The following is a 21,317-nucleotide window of genomic DNA, read 5'->3' on the forward strand; positions in this document are numbered from 1 at the left end:
GAAGGCAGGAAATCCAAAGCGTGGGATCATTTCAGGCGGTTAAAGACGACTCCAAGAAGGTTTCTGCCATGTGGGGTTCACTGGTCCCACCTGAGAGGGCAGGTAAAGGGACAAACAAGGCCTGTAAAAACTTTTTTTTAATGATAGTCCACCAGACCACCAACGTAGCAGCAGAGTTTCTTTATTCTGACAGTGTGAGTCTGCAACATCCTGCAGCTTTAAGGGTCCTATAGTTTCTGTGATAACTTACTGAGGACCGGCTGCGCCTTGTTGCCGCGCCATATGATTGGGCTTATTAACAAGATGTTCGGTGTCCTTGTGGGATTTTCCAACACATTCAGAGTCATTAACCTACCTACCTACCCAGCACACCCTGATGAAGACTCTGTGAGTGGAAGCACATTGGTTTATCCATGTATTAATAAAGGACGTGTTAAAAGAAGGAAACACTATAACATAAAGCATAGATCAGATATAATGATCATTCATGTTTAAAATCAAGGTGCGTCGTGCATTCTTTGGACTGCACCAACACTAAAGACCTCCATTGAAAAAAAAGTGAGATATTCATTATTTTTCATCTTCACTCTCTATTTTTCCCCACTTTTGAACCACCAACTTTATTGTTCTTGACCCAGTGCAGCCTCCCCTCCTTCATTCGCCGACTTGCTTTTGCAGTTCGCCGCGGCTCGCTTGGTGCACGTGCTGGCATTACTCACATTTTAAAAGCTCATTATTAGCTGCAGTTTTGTATCCCTCTGTAATGTAGCACAGCGTTAACAATGATAACATTCTCCGCAGCAACTAGTCGACTAATGGTCTGAATTAATGACTACCAGTCGACGAGGAGAATCTTTTGGTCCGGGGGGCAGCCCCAGTGTTTAGCAGAAAAAGGTATTTTTTTTCCATGACTATATGAGGAAAAAGGACATTTAATTACTGCTGCTGCTGAACCATTTAAGTTAAATAAAAGCTTTAATGAACGACTATTTATAGGAATGAATGAAATGCAGACTCCGCGATTGCTTCACATTGTTTTTAGCTCTGCGGTTTCAGCTGTTTTTTTGAAAACCGCCGCGAAGCATGTTGTGTTGCATAAATACGACACATGAAGGGGATGAAAAACGGAGAAGGAGGCATCTCTGGATGTTTCTTATTGTTTCGGAATGTACACAGCTGTTGCCCAGCTGAAAGGAATACAGACGTTTTTTTTTTTTTTTTAAAGAATACAGATGCATTATTTATTTATTTATTTCAGTTTCTTTCCCTTGTGATTACTGAATAAAGGTGGCGCCAGAGAAATAATCTTTGAAAAAGAGAGTGCGGGCTTGATAAAAAAAAAAGCAATACAAAAGCCATGTGAAGGACGGAGGGGTTTTTTGTGAAGGGGTGTTGTGGTTTCGCGAGCGGCGAACAGGTGGCGGGTCAGCCACATTTCCACTTGACTTTAAATGCTTGGCTTCTATTAAGTTGGCTCAGTGTGTAAGGAACAAACAGCCAACACTGGTAATGGTTTCTGCCTGACTCGTTGACACATTCACCCCCCATCCACACACACACACACACATATATACACACTCCTCCTTTCTTCTCTTTCTCTCTTTCATTTCCCAGGATATCTCTTTTTTTTTTTTTTTTTCCTTCCCTCCTGCTCTTTCTCCCGCTCCATCACCCCTCCCCTCTTTTCACATCAAACACTAATGTTTCCTTCAAATTCCTTTTCCTCTCCATCTGCCAACTTTGACATCACAGGAAATTACGCTCAGAATTGGCGGCACTGTTTTTTTCTTTTTTCTTTTTTTTCCTCTCTCCCCTCCACCACCACCACCTCCAACTTCATTCCACTTCCCAAACAGACGCTTTTCTCGTGTGGCCTGTCATCCCTAAAGACACACGCCTCCTTTTCCTACTTCCTCCTCTTCCTCCTCTTTTTTTTTTTTCCCCTTCTCCTGATGTATTTGTTCTGGCTCCCATCACTCCACACGTGCACACTTCTCCTCCACGTGCACGCTCAGCCTCTCTTGACACACTGTCTCTCACAAACATGCATGGAGACGCAGCGTGACGCTAACTACACCTAATGCAAGTTCTGGGCTTATTTGCTGGAGGCTGGTAGGAGAGGAGAGGATGTGTTTTTTTTCCCTCTCTCTCTGAGATCAACAGTGAGGCTGGCGTCTGCGCTTGCCTCCTATAGCTGGATTAAGTAAAAGAGGCCATGAGCAGAGTACTTAATTAGTCGTGAATTGCAGTGTTAGGAATGCGTGTATGAGTGAATGCATGTGTGTGGTGGAAGAGGCTGAGCAGGTAAACAAGGTCCCCCCCAAGAAACGGTGACTCAACCTGGATTCGAGGGTTCAGCCACAGCCTCCGGGTGATGCACACACATACACAGCGAGCACATTTACATGAACACCCTATCCACTGTGAGCGACCAGATTGAGATAATAGTTCAGTCAATGTGTTTGTATGAATTATAAGAGAAGTCTTTGTAAACCGCTCTCAGCTTCTCACCTCTCCCGTGCATGTGTGCGCGTCTGAGCGGCGTGTAGGTGGAAGTGTGTTTATGCCACTATGCGGATAGTACATCTTTTATATTGCAGCTGTATGTTTTAAGGTGCAAACAAATAAATAAGAAATTAGCTGAGATGACGTGCTCCGTGGGTACGCACCAAGTAATATTATATAATGTGGATTATATTTACTGCAAAATACAATGTTACAGTCTTGCCCATTCAAATTCCCACTACTACTACTGCTGCTGCTACTGTTTATAATAATAATAATAGTGAAAAAACAGATTTCCTTACATGCAACTAGTGGAATCTTTCCATGCACATAGTTTGGGTTTTATTCATTCATACATCAAACATATGTCCTTGTATTCTGAATAATCGACTAACAGTGTTATCAGTAGTAATCACTGTTATTCAGCAAAAACTGAAATTTAATGTGATTATAGTGTATTTTTCTATATTTTGGGACAATCTTGTGCTTTTATCAGTTAGGGATAGAACACAGGTGACATAAATCAGATGAGAAATGAGAGCTACTTCGCTAAAAACAGAAGGATTTTAACCCCTAAAGCACACGATACCCTGTGTCTCAACACTGCGAGCACCATTATTGTGCTGTGGTGGCAGCAGCAGAAGTGTCAGACGATTTAAATCCAGCAGAAAAACAAATAAAGACTAACTAAATATGAGCATGTTTCAGTGACAATGTAAGCGTTTCTCTAATGTGGGTGATCTTACTCTTCGCTCCACAAATGGAATACATGAAATAATTGCAGTGCTGCTCTAATCAGGTGCAATCACATGATTGTAAGTGCGCCAGTTTTGACACTATAGTCAAATATGTGAGACTTATGTGAAGGATAGAGGTGAGTGGCTGCACACATCCAATAATTTCAGTGGATGAGAAATACTGGAGTTCTCATTTGAAATGAGTGAAGCTTAATTTTAGTGGGATTTAATCATAGTAATGAAAGAAGACCTTTTGTTCCACTGTTGAAACCCCTACACACACACACACACACACACACACACACACACACACACATATAGATACAGACACATATACAGTCGCTCATTCCAGGGGAAATCACAGAGGTAGATGTACACACATATCTTTGTTGACGTCACGTTGCCTGGCAACATCCCAGCATGTTTGGCTGTGACAAGCGGAGGTCTCAGCCCTGAAGTGCGATGCATTATGGGGATTGTGTGTGCCGCGTCTTACATCACCCACAATCCCCCTCGCCGGTTGCAGCTGCAGTCAGGATTGTTCCGTGCAGCTGATACTGGGATAGTTTTGCAACATCTGGGCTTAAGAAAGAGGGTGGGGTGACGGATTTCTCCCTCTTCAGACACAGCTGCAATCCCGTCCGTCGCAAACCGCGTTCGGTGCATCTTTTGATATGTAATTAACAGTCACTTTAAGAACTGACGCGCTGTATGTTTTGCAGTACACATCTGGAGCGTTCATTTTTTTTTTAGCCCTCCCCGCTCCTCCCTGATTAGACCCCTGACCGCTTTTCTGTAGGTGAGGCTCATTACGCTCATCTGAGAGCGTGGAATTAAACCTCCTCCTCCGAACTCATTACTGTGAGCTAGATTTCACCGGCTGCAGATAGGCAATGCGGTGGTGCTGCTTTTAAAGCCACAGCCAGATAATTAGAAACTTTAGAAGCGCAGTTCCCATGGCTATAGCCAGAGTGAACAACTAATTCTATTTGAACTAATTACATTCCATAACGCTAGGCAGTGATTGCTACCCCAACCACAGCCTCCCCTATGTAATACGCCAGAGGATTTCATCACAAAACAGCACCAGGGATGTATTTTTGTGCGCGTGTGACTGACTGTACGTCATTATGCATCGGCATTACTCTCCATGCGCAGCGTGTCTTCACATATACACCCCCGCTCGCTCCCAATTGTGTGTTTTTCATCCTGCGAAACCTCTGATTGAGCTCAGTAAGGCTCATTTTGGGAGTGTGTTGACATCATCAAAATGCGTCAGAGGAGGTTCAGACCCGCAGTAATGAAGTCAGAGATGAGGTCTTCCCTGTTAGGAGTACAGAACACGGTATTTGTCTTACTACGAGGATCTTCCAAAGACACAATTATTAAAAATCGTCAAAACTGATGCAACATAGAGCCAACGCAGGGCATATAGTGCAGATAAACCCTGTGAACCTCAAGCAGTTTCTGGGCATTTTTATGCTCTTGTCACATATTTACTGACTGTGGGCTCATTTTTTACTGCAATATAAAGTCCTGCACCTAAAAAACAGCACAACCATGAGCTAGAAGCAGAGAGATCCCAAAAACGGAGGATGACATAGCTGGAATGTCATATTTCATTAAAAGATGAAATTATTTATCATCCAAAAATTTAAAAAACTGCACACATACAGCATTTTTCCAACTGCCCACAGGTATTACCAACACTGCAAAAAAAGCTAAATCTACTGATATTTTTCTACGCAAACACAGCCTGCAGTTCATCTGAAACGTTCCTGAATTTTTGTCACGTAACTGTGAGTTGCAGCTGAGTCACTCTTGGCTTCACAGTTGCACCGAGGAGCACAGAGTTTATTTCGTTTAACTGATTTTTGGTGAATTTTCAATCATGTAGAATAAAATGATTTCGACGTGTCACAATTCTAAGCTTAGATTTGGTTTATTTCCTCCAAACCGAAACGCACGTCACACACGATTAGTTCAATGACCATCGAAAAAGTTGAAAATCTGACAATTCCTTGTGTTTCTGGCTGTGATAAAAGGTGTAGTTTTGGCAATTTAAAAAAAAAAAACTTTCAACTTGTCGGCGTGTTTTGGGGTTCAGAGGGTTGAGCTCCAAAATAACTGGTTCCCACCAGAGATGCTTTATTTTGTCAGACTTGAGAAAGCTCCAACACACCCTCACGGAGCCCGAGTCCCCCCGTAATGAACAAACCGACTTCTCAGTATGCCCATTTGTTAACGTCTTCTCCATCTGCACCGTGTTGTCTTTAGAAAAAATGCACATTTTCGCCGCGCGATGTGAAAGAATGTGTGCCTAAGCGCATCTTTTTCGCTGCTACATGTACACACATTTGTACAATATTTTTAGACAACACAGGAAGTCTGTCTGTCAGTCCATATGCGTTTCTCTCCACCTCCTCCTCCTTCTTCTTCTTCTTCTTCTCTCCCTCTCTCTGTCTGTCTTTTTGTGGTCTTGCTATGTGTGGAAGCTGACTTGCCCCAGTGAGAGGTGTTCCAAGTCCAGACCAGGCTGACTAAATATAGCAGGCAGCGACAGTAGGGAACACTGTGCTCCCGCCTCCCCTCTCTTCTCTCGCCGTGGCGCTCAGTGCTGCTGTTTCACAACAAACTGCACTGATGAGACTAAATTGTCATCCACACACACACACAAGAAGTTCACTTTCTGCCAGAAATGTGGGGCACATGTATCATCCACACAAACACAAACATAAAGCAGACGCAGATTAATACACATGCATACTTTCCCCTCTATCGCTCCCTTCGCACACACACACACACCCTCCCAGTCCAAATGGGATTTACTTAAGACTCAATAAAGCAGACAGAAGCACTATTGTCTCCAACACAGACCTATTGTGCTGCACAGAGCGACTGTGACGTGGGCCGACTGCGCCGCGTCTATGTTTACTACACGGGGACGCAGAAATCAAAACGAGCGCATACAGAGGGGGATGTAGAAATCTATAATCAAGTGCATAAAGGCACAATCAAGCAAGCATAAAGAATGCTTACACACATTCCACGCATACCACACACACACACACACATCAAACCCATCTCGCTCCAGTGGGAGTCTGACGGGAACTGAGTGATGAACAGGAGTGACACCACCACATGCCAGGGTGTGAGATGTGCTGCCTGGTATTTTAGGCTGCGTCTCAAATTGAACATGCCAAGCCCTCGGGGTAAAAAAAAAAAAAGAAAAAAATCGCTGGAGAATGTTCATGACGAGAAGCAAATGTCCCACCGCAATATCGCTCAGAATACCAGCTACAATATCTGGAACGGCACAGCAGAGGGGGCTGACTCATTCATGAGGTGCAGTGGAGGGTTTTTTTTTGGTGGGTTGACGTACCTGCTGTTGGGGATACTGCATCCCGCCCATGCCCATTTGGCCCCGCCCCTGCATGCTCATTGGATACCGATGCGGAGGAGGCGACGTGTATGGCTGGCTGGGGGGGTAAGGTCCGCTCCCTGGCTGCTGCGGGCCGGAGTAGGGATTGCTGGCCATGCCGTACAGCTGCGAGCGCTTCATAGCCATGAAGTCCATGGAGGACACCTGTGGGAGGCGAGCAGAAGAAGGGGGACGCGTCTTCAGCATTTTTTCCTCTTACTCGCTAATATTTCACATCCATTCACGACATTGTGTCGGGCTGAGAGGCATTCGAATGAATTCATCCGCCATCTGCCAAGTTGGAACCCCTAACTGAAGTCCACTTAGTGCACACACTCTAAACCGCAGCCACCACTGATTTATTCTGTAATTGCACAACGAGTGGAAGCTTTAAATTAATGTCTGCACATCATAAATGAGCAACAAATGGAATTAAGTAAGCAAAGATGTTTATTGCGCGGCCATCGAGAGCAAAACTTTTTGCTGGAGGAGGGCCAGAGTGAAATGATTTAATTAAAACCTAAAGCTTGTATCTTTGTTTTAATGTCTGAAAGGGGTTTAAAAAGTGTTGTAAATGTTGTTTAAAGCGATGGGAAGCAATGGCAATAAAAAGCCCCATGGCCTTGTTCCCACAACCACAGCCCAGCGGTGCCAATAATCACCGTGCAGCGCTCCCTTTCTCCCTGGCAGACGCCCTGATCGCTGTTCTGTTATGGAAATAGTTTATACTTTTAGAAAAAAGAAGGAGGTGAAGGTTGAGCGCGTGGCAGGAACCCAAACACTACAATTGTGACGAGGCATTTTAAGGTTTGAGGGAATTCAGGGCAGTACCCAAAAAGTCACACCTGGGGAACTGGCTTCCTATATGAACACAGGAAAAAAATCAAAGGGAAGAAAGAGAATGTGTCAAGGGCAATTTATTCCATTGTAAGTATTTCAGAGCCATTTTAGGGGTTGTTTGGGGTCTCAGTGAGCCATTGGAAAATTCCGGTACAGTGCGTCGGGCTAATGCTAATCCGTCACCCGTAGCGGCGTGTTTGTCTGTCTGCCGGGCAGATAATGTGGAGTTCTTCTATCTTCCCTCCTCTCCTCTCATGCTTTCTCCCTTTTGTCTCCGCCGTGTAGGATCATGAGTGATTTATGACATTTTGTTCCTACTGTTTCTTACACACACACACACTTTCGCTTCTCCTCTCTCATCTCCAACTAACTGCCCCCCCCCTCCTCTTACTCCTCCATCACCACCACCACCAAACTCCCTCCTCAGTTCCCTCCCTTCTCCCCAACTCAATATCACCTCGTCTAGTGTGGAGGAGAAATTGCCGCTGCCTCATATTGCCAGGCTAATATCAAGAAGACATGTCAGGGGATGGGAGCACTTTATTCAGCGGGTTACGTGCAGACAGTTACGGCGCTCTAACTTTAAAGTGGTTTCGTCTACTGAGGCATGTGCGTGGAGTAGTTTGGACTGTTTCACTGGGTATGGAAGAGAGAGAGAGAGAGAGAGGGAAAAAAATGAGTGTTTGGGCAGTGAGAGAGATGGAGGAAGAAAGCCGGCGAGTGAGGGATGAGTGCTCTTGAGTGTCTAAAGTTATTTCACAGCTTGCGAGTGTATGTGAGCATGTGTGAGGAGAAGGAGTTATTCTGCGAAGACTCACGTCGTAAGAGCGTAATCCTGAGGACGAATACAAAAAAAAGAAAATTCTGACATTTGTGTATGTCGTAGATTTCAGAGGAGGGGATTCCCTCTTGATGTTTAGAACATTTGCGAGGTGCAACAACGCCTCCGATGGGGTTTGTCTTTTCTCTAATGCTTTGAATGTGCAGAAAGTTTTGAAATTAAGCACAAACGTAGGATCTATGTAAGTCCAGCAGGGGTTTCAAAATGAATTAATCTATCAGCGACGTGACGAGGCGCCTCGTTTAAACGGGTTACAACCCCCCAAACGAAAGGCACAAAAGAGTAAATCATGTCTGCGTTGACTCAGCAGGGAGATGAAAGTTGGTCCACAGGAGAACAAGTGTTTGAAAGAAATACAGGATATCTACCCTTTCTGTTCTCCTTTACATAAATAAAGACATTTCCACCATGAATTGATGCAGAAAAGGCAGATATTGGTGCATAAAAATTCAAATTGGTGCAGGAAATGGAATGCTTGATGCACAGACCCCGGAATTAACATTCAAATTGAATCTACGCTCAAGTTATGTGTGTGTGTGTGTGTGTTAATACGCAGTTTACTGATTTTCACTTTGTCCTCCTTCATGTGTGAAACAACTAATAAGTCAATAATGACCTTTACTTTGGTGGCTAAACTCTAAAATGGAATGAAACCAAAACGATTGGCAGCCAATTGTCAGTCAAACTGGTTTCAAAATGTCTCTGATGGCAGAAAATCGTCAGGATTTTTTTTTTTTGAAACGACGACAGACTGAACTCAAAGTTCGAGAAGCTAAATTTGCCCCAGACTGCATCTTTTTTTTCAGAGAGAAAAAATCCGCCTTTGTTTCTCGTTGCTCGGCAAGACAATGAAGAGCATGACTGAACAGGAACAGGAGCGAGCTAATAACTTAATTCAGAATGCAACTAGAGCAGAGTTAAACCTTAAGTGCATCTCAACTGTGCAATATAACGGAGTTAAACCAAACCGAGCATCAAAGCGGAGGTTTGTTTTCGCTATTTCTGATGTGCTCTCATTGATGCTGGTCATATGTTTCTAATGTAGCGATAATGGTGTTTTTCGCTAGAGTGGAGGGCAGCACATGACCTGCTCAAATGTTTGTACACCCACGACACACCGCCAGCCAGATATACACACACATACACACACACACGCATAGGTCCACGAAGCAATATTTGCAGTAAAAGGGCGACGCTCTCGAGTTTCTGAAAATCCAGGGCACTGTGCCACTCGTGATATGGGACACACACACCCCCCCCTCCTCCCCAACTCCATCCAGTTCACCAATCCATCTCAAGAGGTCCTCCGTTTGCCAAAAATGCTGAGTGCAACACAAGTAAATCCCCTCACACGGCTGCCAAGTGCACACACATGCTTGCAAAAAAACATTAAATGCTGCACTTAGGAAGGTACTGAACACAGAAAACAACCTCAGAGTTTTGGGAGTGGAGGAGTGGACACTCGATTAAACACACATTTTAGCAGAAGACTCTGCTAGTGGCTCTTTCTGCTCTCGCTGCATCTCTTTCATCTCTCTGCTGCTTCCTCGTAACACTTATGGGGGGGAATTCTTAAATAAAAAAAAAACAGCCGTAATCAAATTACACTGGTGTATCTTCCGCACGTGGCTTCGTCCACACCTGTCTACGGAGGCGACAAAAAAATAAAATAAATACAAGAATTCTCCCCAAATGGAGCCTCAAATCTGCTCTCATGACAAGTTCCACTAAATGAGATTTCAGCCCACTGCAGCCTTTTTCCTCGAGATATGCCCACCGTTTCCCTCACACCACCAGGCACACACAAAAAAACCACAACAATTCCTGACAAATTGAAACGTTATTTTTTTTCTTCTCTCTCCCTCCCTCCCCTCAGAGAAATGACTGTACTTAGGAAAAAAAATTATGAATATGACACGAAGTGAATCGTGTTTGTGCCAGGAGGGACGGCAGATAAAAAACTAGAGGGAATACACAGAAATTGTTTTTTATTTTCTTCAAATGTGTTTTTCACTTTTGTTCATCTGGGCATGCCATTCAATGGAGGAGGAGGGAGAGGAGGCATGGGAGACAATAGTAATTCAACTGCTAAATTTAAAATTCAATTTATGAACTCCTCTCCAGCGTTCTGACTCTCGTGAGCTCTTTTTTTTTTCTTTTTTTTTTTCCACGCAAAACAAAGCCATTAAAACAGAACATGGGTGAAATTACTGTGGGGTGAAACCTGCTAAATTGCTTTTCTGAGCTCAATCGACAATATTTTTATGTTGCGAAAATGATTTTACTCCTTCTCGCTTTAATGTGCTAAGTTGTTAATCAGAAAGAGACAAAATGCTCGACACAAAAGGCTCGGGTATGCGGTTTGTGAGACACACACTGGGATCAAACAAACATAAAACAATATTGGTAAATGGTTATTATTCCAATTCCATTTTGAATGAAGGAATTATTTGGAAAAAAAGAGAGAAAAAAACCCTCTGATTTATCATCCATGGTGAATGTTGGAGCAGCTCTGACACACACATGCGGGTCCCTGCGGCTATGGTTACCCTTGTCCTTCACACTAGCTGACCAAATCATCACCTGTCTGCATCAGCCCTAAATTTTAGTTATTTACAATCCGCGCACACGGTGGAAAAAGTAACAGAGACAGGCTTCAGCTCAGTACTCTACTGCCTTCAGCGTTGTAGTTTTTTTTTTTTCCTTCTCCTGAATAGCGCTGCGGTTTCTATACAACCAACAATGCAATAAAAGATGTTCCTTCATATGTTCTTTATGGCCTACAAGCTGCTTTATTGAGCGACAGCTACTTCAGAAATTGTTCGAACCTCAAAAGAGCAATTCACTGAACTATTATGAGCCCTTATATCACCTGGTGGTTTAACGCCGTCCTCGACAACAAGTTTTTCCTGGTTTCTATAGAGGCCCAGGTAACTACTGGCCGCGGGAGGATGTTGGTGAAAGAAAGAGGATTCATATTTTCAGCCATTAAAGCGCAAAAGACCTATGAGGCACTCACACGGCGCAAATTAGTGCCACGTGAAGATATCACCTTATAAAGACACATCAAACCCGATTGTGTATGAAAATTAGCCCCAAGATGCCTTTTTGGTATTGATTATGTTCTCTTTTTCCTTGAAAGGACTCGTGCAGAATGGTGGCTTTAATTCCTGTGTAATGAAACCATTTTAGCCTGTGTGTATTTGTGAGGAGAAACAAATAAGGATAATTATTATCAACGGATCCTCTTTATCCTCTGTGCCGCGTCCGCCTCTGGAGAATCAACATGCTGCAGCCAGAGCCGGCTGGTCTGCTGGGACAATCAGCCTTGTCTTTTATGTTATTTATTTGCAGCATGCAGCAGAGCACTCTCCAGTTCCTATTACACTGCGGGGCCCGGCGATGCCTCGGCCTCCAGAACAAAGCTCCACGTTTCAGGCTGTGCATTTGGGCCCTCAGTTTCACACAGGAAAAAAAAAAAGAAAAGATAGATAGAAAGGGTGGAAAGAGAAAAGATGGGAGAGGGGGGAGGGAGGGAGACAGAGGAGAAGAGAGACTGCAGCAGTGGGCGAGTACAGATCGAGTTCCATATTAATGTGTGCAAATTCCCCCGCTCCTGCTGACTAAGATTAGAAAAATTAATTTCATGGATGCAGAGACAATACTGATGTCATCAAGCGGAGAGGAGAGGAGCAGCGCGCTGTTAACTCCTCCCTGCCCGGCCTCCATTAGGAGCACATCACTCCTTTAGCGTCGCTTCATCACTTCATTTCACTGCTAGCGAGTTGACTAGATGCTAAATACAGACAACACGCTTAGCCTTGACAGATCTTTCCCGTCAATTTATCCCGTTCTTTAAAAAAAAAAAAAAAAGTGAAATTATGGCGTAAGTGTGCGGTGAAGTAGCTGAGCTGAGCGCATGTCGGCGTTCCCATGTGTCTGCCGCAATCTCCGAGAGAGGACCGAATTCAGTGAATTATGTCTTGAAACACAATCTCATCCTGCATCTCAGCATGCACGCCTTGTTAGTAAAAAGTCTCATAACGAATGACAGTGTGAAGAGTAGTACCGGTCCGCGGGGAGCTGGGTAGAGCCAAATTGCGTTTCCTCAGCCCAATATGCCTGGATAGCACAGGCAGCTATGCATGAAGGCTGGCTAGCAATGAGAAGCATGAAATTATCTGAGGAGGGAGAGGTGACAGCCACAGAGGAGGTGGTGGTGGAGGGTGGAGGAGGGAGAGAGAGATGTGTACATACGCGGTATATGTTTCCACCGTGATGCTGTGAGTTTAGAAAGAAAGGCAGACAAAGAGAAGCCAGATAAGAGGCTGTTGTTAGGCGGCCGACCGGCGTGCTTTTGTGTTTGGCGCAATGCACATAATTGCTCTCTCTCCTGCGTTGTCCTCGGAGCTGGTGATCGGTGTTGCCCTCTGCGTTTGACACCAATATTTACACCACACACAAACACACCGGGGTGCTCGGAAACACACCCACACCGACCCCCCCCTCCCCACGAGGGGAAAAAGTTGCCGAGTGTTCGGTTGGTCACGGCCGGCACAAAGACGTCATTAAGAGAAGGGTGGATGGAGGGGGGGGAGATGGAGGAGAAGAGAGGAGAGGAAAGGAGAGGGAGAGGAGGGAGGAGAAGGCGAGAGGCTGCTTCATCTGTCTCAAGTGAGATTGGGGTCGTGGGGTCGCCGGAGCCCTTTTCCTTCGCCGAGACTGGGAGCTAAAGAAGCCGTGGAGAGGAGGAGGAGGAGGAGGAGGAGGAGGAGGGAGAAAAAGGAGAAAACCTCAATGACAAAACGAGATGCGGCTGACATGCCTGTGACACGCCATTAGAGAAGGAAAACAAATAAAATGCAATCGTCTGCAAACAGTCGAGGAAGCACGTGTGAACCGACACACGCTGCAGATTTGCCAGTCGCATCTCCTGCCAGGATGCAGTTTTTTCCCAATTCATTCAGATTTCCACTGCAGAACAGAAAAAAAAAAAAAAAGAAAGCGCTCTAGTTTTCCAGGAGATATTCTGCAGCGTTTTTCCCCAAAGTCTGGTCAAATATCACGGTTTAACACATCGACTGTTTCTACACGTGCTGAGCGTGCGTCTCCTTTAATCAGCTGACAAATCCTGCTCAGCGTTCCGCCTTAAAAAAAAAAAAAAGTTTCTCACTGGGATTCATTGAAAAGCGTTTAGGTAGGTGGTACAACTATTGCTTTGAAACCCAATGCAAATGAAGTGCTTTCAGGAACCAGCACAGGCACCCACATCATCTGTTACCGATGTGGAGAAGAAGCCTTTCCCACTCTTTTCTTGTCTCTCGGTTCTGCTCGGCGTAACCCTGGGATAGCGGAGGGCCGCTGTAAAAAAAAAAAAAAAAAAAAGCCCATTTCATCTAAAGGGCCATGGTGGAACGAGAGGAATGCGCTCCCTCTCTCTAACTTCGCCAGCCCGCAGAACCCCATGGAGAGATGCTATTACACAACCAAATGAAAGAGAGAAAAAAAATGGGCAGGAGGGAGCAAAATAACAATAACTCTATCTGCCCCAAAGAGAGAGACCAGGCTATTAGAGTAAATGTGCTGCCCTTTTGCTTCCCACGTTTTCCCGGTGCCGAGCGGAAATGCTGGTATTAAATATGCAGCATAGATTCCCCCCTTATTCAAGGAAATCACCACCTTTGCTAATGGAATGGTATTGGAGAGGAACTGCTTTTCTACGGCTCGGATAATTATGGACGAGGTCCCGTATCGCCAAGTGTGTTTATGAATTAGCAATGGTTATTCATGATATTGTGCTCAGAGTAGGGTGAAAATACATAAGTGAATACTAAGCGAGCAGACCAACAGAAACGATGCTAAAGGGTCCTGAGGGGGCTTTCTCCGCCATCCATTAGTCTTCCCTGTAAGGCAAAGCTTAACGAGCTCCTCAGGCTGGGAGGCTGGCCATTGAATGAGCGGGAGCGGCGTAAATTATGAATACGAAAGCATCTAAAGCAACACCAACAATGTGTCCCCCCCTTTTCTCCTGGCTGAGCTCTTCTCCATCCTTGATTTTGTTCGGCACTCCCGGTGACAAGAGGTGTGTGGCGCTCCAATAAAAACGTCCCTCTCATCAAGGAATTAATAAATAGAAATACTGCTGTATCTAAAATAAGGAAGTTGTCAAACTAGGTCACCCCTGCGGTGCAGTTAAAGAGGTTCCCCACTAAAAACAAGGATTTACATTCAGGCTGTTTGTTTTGGAGCAATGCCCAGTCCCCCAGGGTGGAACCATCCATATTTCTCCTGCGGGTGATCCATCACTTAAAAACAGAAAAAAAAACAAAAAAAACACAAATAACAAACAGATATCCTGACCTTCCTTCCTCAGGCAGATATTAGATACTCATTAAAAGTCACCTGAAACAATTTGAACCTAATTGATTTCATTATCGGACTCGGCACGACACACAAGGCCCCCACGTCTGATAGCTCAGCTGGAAATTTACAAAGTTAATTAGAAAAAAATTGATTTTCATATCATTTTTTTTCTCCTCCCTCTCCTCCTCCTCCCCCCACCACCACATTCCCTCCGCTCAACCTCCGTAAAGTGACATGGAGAGAGGTCTGCTGATGCGCGGCGGCGGCGATGTTCAGTGTGGATGGGAACACAGCGGGTTAGAGGCTTGAACATTGTAAGTGGAGTCGGAAAATTTATTCCTGCTTTCAGTGGTAATGGAGCAGTGTGTGTGTGTGTGTGTGTGTGTGTGTGTGTGTGTGTGGCTATGACAGATTGTGTAATAGCACGTTAAGGTGGTGCACATTCCCCCCTCCAAACCCCAATGCACTAATATCTCTTAATCTCTTGACCTTTAGTGTGCATACTCTCAAGCACGCACCATCTTGTTTTTCCCCTGCACCTCCATACAGCGGTCAAGGCAGCAGCAGCAGCAGCAGCAGATATGGCCTTAATTTGCTCCTGTAATGAATGTGAGCCTTCATTCTTCCACCCCGCTGTGAAGGCTTCCCCCAAAAATGGTCTCCTTGACTTGGGTTTGGGGCCCTGAAAATAGGCTTCCATCTTCCTCCCCAACAGCCCCTCTGGGTCACCCTCTGGGAGGCCCCAGGCTCTGTCAGGCCTCCCATCTCCTGGGCCCTGACTGGGAATCAATCACCGAAGTTGGCCGGGAACATGAGGTGGAGGGCGGGGGGGGGGAGGAGAGCCGGGTCGATCAATGAGAGGCTCCAGGCCTATGGGAGCCCTGATGCATGGCCTGACTACACATACACACCTCTGACTCACACTGAACTCCACCATTTACTCCCATTATTGCTCAGCCCCAGGGCAGCCATGTTTACGGCGGACTGATCATATGAATAACATATGACTGAGAAAATTGAGTGATATTTGCAGTTAAAGGGCCTTAATTAGATTCCAGCATGATCATACTGAAAATGACTGTCCGTGTTGATCTCCTCCACTCGAGCAAATTGAGTTTTCATATGTTTTTTGCTATACGTGAGGAATTAGAAACGAGAAAACAGTTAAATCGGTTATAAATTCAGCGTTTGTAGCCACATGCCGAACGGGCATCAGGGAAAGCCGGTGTGTAGCCAGAATAAGTACGCCGATGATGAGTTGTTCTACACGCCAAACCTTGACCGACCTTTTATGTTCGGGTTTTTATTAAAGGCCAGACATGTTAAAGGAATGCGTATATTTCCCAGGAGAGGCAACAGACCCTTGGCTGCAACACACAGATTTCACCATGTGTCCAATTCTGTGAAACAAAAGCGTGTGTGTGTGTGTGTGTTGATGACTTTAAACTCTACAAGTAAAGCTGACCAGTAAACAATGAGGGAACGTATGGATTCACAGGCACATGCATTAGCATTAACCGACGCGCCGCATGCCTGTGAGTGTCTGCCAGCATCGGTAAAACACGTGTGTAAGTATTTTGTGTGTGTGTGTGCGCGATCAGTGTGTACCATCTGTGTCCAGATGTTGCGTAGAGAGCAGGCGGCGTGGACAGCCAGACAGTTGGCAGGCCTTCTGACAGGCCTGTGTTCCTTATTGATAGAGGGATCACAGAGACAGAGGAGTCAGCCGTGCTCAGCTAGACCACAATATTGTCCTCTCCGCTGTTATTCATCCCAGTCAGCCAGGAGAAAATGGGATGTTCTGAGCCAAGTTTATAGCTGTCAGATCTTGGCCAAATAGGAGTTGAATAGGTTTCAAACATTTGGAAAACAGCATGAGGAACGTTTGATTTGTCATACAGATGCAGCCAGAATCTCGTAGCAGAGCTGAAGAATTTCGATTGTGTTTCAGTTCTGAAAAGGTCTTTTTTTTTTTAAACGCGGTTGCTAATAAAGCTGAACCTGCAGTGCACAGTGAACAGCAGCAAGGGCCAACATGTCGGTGAGGCAAGTCAGACTGGTTCCTGACTGTTGTGAAAATAGAGCTGACTGCTCCAGATCTGAATAATCTCAACGTAAAACAAGCCTAACTGAACTAAACTTTCCTGTAGCTCCTTTACGTTTTCGCAGAAGGCATCTGTTGACTGCTTCGTTTCCATTACTGCCTTGCAAAAACCGTCTCCCTGACCTCACCCCCCACCACCACCGTGCCATCTTTCTTCCCCGGGCCTCTGCCAGAGTTATGGAGCAGGGCCGACGTTTATGGAGGGCAGACCCTTTTCCAAGAGCTTTGATCCAGAAAGTTCTATAGACTATAGTTTTGCAGGGGTCATCCAGGAGGAGCAATGTGGGCAGCAGTGTGTGTAAGTGAAAGCACATTGAGCTGCTCTGCTTTACGGAGGAACGTCGGCGCGGGAGGCGACCGCGAGAGAGGGGCCTCGGAGGATTTGAAAGGGTTATGAGGGTTGGGTGTGTGCATATGTGCAGGTGTGGAGGAGTGGTGGTGGGAAATACACGGCGCTAATCCACGAGAAGAAGGAAAAAAAATCATAATAAATCACAGAAAACAGTGAATCGGACCCAAAAATTTCATCAGGCAATATCACGGCTCTCATATCTGTCATCTCTCTTTCATCAAACACCTCCGTCCCGTATACAAATTATTCATGCCAGCAGCTAAATGTATTCATACCATTCTGTTTACTTTATTACTCCACTTTTATTCTGCTCTTTTCCCCACATTTGTTTACAAGAATAAAAGCCTACTCTGACAGAATTATCCCTCTGCACAACAAAAATAAATCACAGCGCTTGCACACACATCATTCACATTCAAAGAGCACAGCTAAATTATAGATGGCCCCTTTCTCCCCAAATATGCATTTCATTAGCATTTCCTTCGCCTGTTGTCTTTTTTTTTTTTTTTTTCCTTCTGCCCGCCTGCACACACGACCCACGGATGTGTGTGTGTGTGTGTGTGTGTGTGTGTGTGTGTGTGACTGGAGAATGGGAACAGACTTGCAGCAAAGCAGGACGCGTCCCCTTTCCCAAGCCTAATTTAGGATTCAATTACAATACTCTTTAAAAAGCGTCGACTTCGCAATTAATTATTTTAAGATTAGCCTGACAGTAATGGGCCTCCCACCGACGCCAGCGAGCACAAGACTGTCCGCCTGCACCCCAGGACCACTCTGTCTCTTCACACACACACACATATATATATATACTGTATATACCTTCCTCTTTCCCTCTTCATCCTCTCTCCTTCACAGTCTTTGCCCACCTTCTCTCCATCTTCCTCTCCTGAGGAAACAAGAGATAAATCTTCCTCCTTCTCACCTTCATCTCCCTCCCTCTGTCCTCTCTCTCTCTCTTTTTTTTTTTTTACCCCCTCTACCTTGTTACACTTTGTTTCATTCCATGTTGTGTTTTTTTTTTTCTCTTCTCTCCTTCCCTTCATTACTTTGCATTGTGCTCTGATCTCCTTGGCGGTTGTCATGCAATTGATATTGCTTCAGTACAGCGGACTGCTTTTTATGAGCCACAAGGGCCTTCTCCCACGTCCTCCTGCGTCCCCAGGAAACGTTGACGGATGAGCCCCACAACAATGCGCGCTCGCCACATAGACACCGGCGGCCCGTGCGCACATGCACAACCGTCTGTCACCGCCGCTGCCAGGCGTAAGCGAAAAAACACGCCGCCCTCCTCCACCCGCTTTGATTGGAGCCAAGCGAAGCATTTTTTTTTTTCCTCCTCCTTCCTCTCCACCGCTGCCGATTTTCCTCCCACCCTACACCACCACCAGCGAAACCCCCCCATCTCACCCAACCCAACTCTTTTTTTTTTTTCCTTCCTCCCTTTCCTTTCCTCGTCTCGGAAATGAATGTCATCATCCATCCCCTCTCCCTCCCGCCGCAACTCCCACCCGTCACCCCCCGGGCAAACCTGAGCCGAAGCCCCCCGATTCTGTTTATTTAAATATTTGATATGTAAGCAGTCATAAAATAAATGTCAGAAGAGGGAAAGGGGAATGGATATGCGGGGCTGTGGAGAACGAGACCATTACGGGTAATGGCTTCTGATGTATGTCGCCCCCTCAGTGTAACCCACCCCCCTCCACCGACACACCACCCCTCCTCACACACACCCTGCACATGACAGAGGCTGGAAAAGCAACAGGGGAGTAGATGGAGCAGAGGCTTGAACGTGTGTGTGTGTGTCACGAAGGTAGAGATGCAACAGATACACACACACACGGCGACACACTTGTTCGACTAGCGATATGGAAAATAGGCCCTCCCATGCACAATTGACTTCTAATACATTGTATACTCCTCAAACCATCCATTTACCAGGCATTGCAATTTCAGGGGGCCCTGAAAGCAGCACTTTGCCAGCACTTTACAAAATACCTTAAAAAAGCTTCCAGCCTTTACAGATGCTATCTCTCACTAACTGCCAATTCCGACATGTCTGCTAAAGTGACAACTCAGCCATGTTCTTGGGTGTATTGAACACTGCTTTATTGACTTGCCAGAATTTCCATGTTGGACAACAAGACCCCGGTGCTGCCTCCTGTTTAGGCGCCCCGCCGCCAATGCCATTACGCTCACGTGTAACTCTGAACGCTAGTGGCACCCAAAGGATTACACGCCTGTGACAATTTCACCCAAGAACTGATAAAGAGAAAAAAAAGTGAGGTAGGCGGGGTGAATAAATCAAGCGCAGCCGCTGAGAAAGAGGAAAAAAAAGAGACAGAGGTAGAGTACAGTGAGAGAGAGAGGCTCTCGGTGAACAACCTTGAGTTTCTCCTTGATGCCGAGATGCTAAAATAGTGCAGATCAGCACAAAAGAATGGAGGGGAAAAAAAATCCCCAATTAAGAGCAAAAATCATCACAAAATGTTCATTAGCGCTGATGGTATATTGGCTTGGCATTTCAGGGCCTTTTATTCTCAGACCTTTGCCTAACAAGCTCCCCCTGGCCGCACCAAAGGGCTGCAGGAGGCAGAGTGACATCACATCAGGAGTCAAAAGTCAAAGAGAGGTGTTGCCGGCTATTGACCTCGTCACCTCTAATTGCTCAAACGTGCCGGATCCTCCTGTGATTTTCCCATCTGTCAGCACGCAGGAATGTCTGCGAGGATGCACATGTCCGGCTTTGCCTTTTTAATGTAAATGGAACACACACAAGCATGCATCTCAACCATCCTCCCCCAAAAACTACACCTGTAACCTTAAAACTCATATTTGCACATACATGAGCCCATGACACCGATGTCCCAAACATACACGATTAAACAATCAGCATGCAACACATCAATGCAACAGTTTGCTGTTTGTTACGACAACTTCTGTTAAAACTGTGTTCAACCAACAAACTACATTGCATTATTTTTCATTCTTAACCATCTCAAATTGTCCCGACATGTTCAGGTGGAGGAGGACTTTTGAAATCCTGATCTCAAGGTGAAGACAAAATGAAGCAATCAAGCCAATTTCATTAAGTTACCACAACTCAAATCTACTTTTAAATCACCTAACGCTGGAATCTGAGTTACACAAAATGAAGTTGATGCAACTGCTGACATTATTACATCAACCCCAACCCATCAAAAATAATGTCTGCAACTTAAAAGGTTTATCTGAATCAGTAAATTAGATTTTTTTTTCTTCTTGCAACCATTTAATTAAGTAGTGTGAATAGGTTCCTGGAATTACTTTTTTTTTTATGCACACCTTCTCATATATGTGATCACACAGCTATAACAGCTTCCCTCCTCAACACCTATCATTACATCCAAACACAAATCTATACTCACCTCCCCTAACTAGGGCCAGATAGACACATTTCCATACATATATATACCTAAATCTCCTGCCCTCTGCTCCCCTCTGCCCCCTTCCAGAGTCTGGGTCAGCGTGCCCTCCAGAGCGCCTCGCCCTCTCCGCTGTTAATTACCACTAATTGGCCCTGCTCGTTTTTTTTCCCCCCCTCGCTATAATGGAACCATTCATCTTTACTACTTAATGAGTAGGCACTGTAGTCACCAGCCAAGGTCACCCGCAACTAGCATCCAAAAGACAGAGACTTGGAAACAGCTGAGGGGGGGAAAAAAAAAGAGGGAAGACGGAACAGCAGCGTGAGATGGAGATGGTTGTTTATGCTTTCAAAATACAGAGGAGAAAAAAAATGTGAATTTGCAGAAGTTTCCACACATGACTTGGCTTTTTGGAATGTGGCCAGCGCGTTGAGAGAAAAAAAAAAAAGAAAGAAAAGAAGCTGAGAAATGTCTGGGGGCTGAGGGAGTCTGCAGTGTCCAACAAAAACCACAACACACACAGGGAATTTCCAAAGACAGACTAATTAAAATATGCGAGCGGAAAACAATGGATCGCTCAAAACAATGCTGAAAGTGCAAAGCAGCACAGTCGAAACCCGAGTTATAAAAAAAAATGTGTTTTTCAAAAAATGCATTAAGAGCCTCCTCTCTGGCTTGTGCACACATAATTATCAAAACTATCACCCCAACTGTCAGCACAGACTCCAGCCCCAGCGGGTGAGAGGGCAA

The 21,317-nt window shown here is 45.2% G+C and overlaps 1 protein-coding gene across 1 annotated transcript in view; it reads right to left on the bottom strand.

Annotated features, from left to right (window-relative positions):
- Nucleotides 1-21,317, bottom strand: part of LOC103368034 (AT-rich interactive domain-containing protein 1B-like) — a 193,016-nt gene that overhangs the window by 162,824 nt on the left and 8,875 nt on the right. Inside the window, exon 2 of the mRNA XM_008296268.1 lies at nt 6,625-6,828. Within this exon, the coding sequence (XP_008294490.1) occupies nt 6,625-6,828 (204 nt within the window). The remainder of the gene's footprint in view (nt 1-6,624; nt 6,829-21,317) is intronic.

Source organism: Stegastes partitus, unplaced genomic scaffold (assembly GCF_000690725.1).
Source record: "Stegastes partitus isolate 25-593 unplaced genomic scaffold, Stegastes_partitus-1.0.2 Scaffold1115, whole genome shotgun sequence".
NCBI lineage: Eukaryota > Metazoa > Chordata > Actinopteri > Pomacentridae > Stegastes > Stegastes partitus.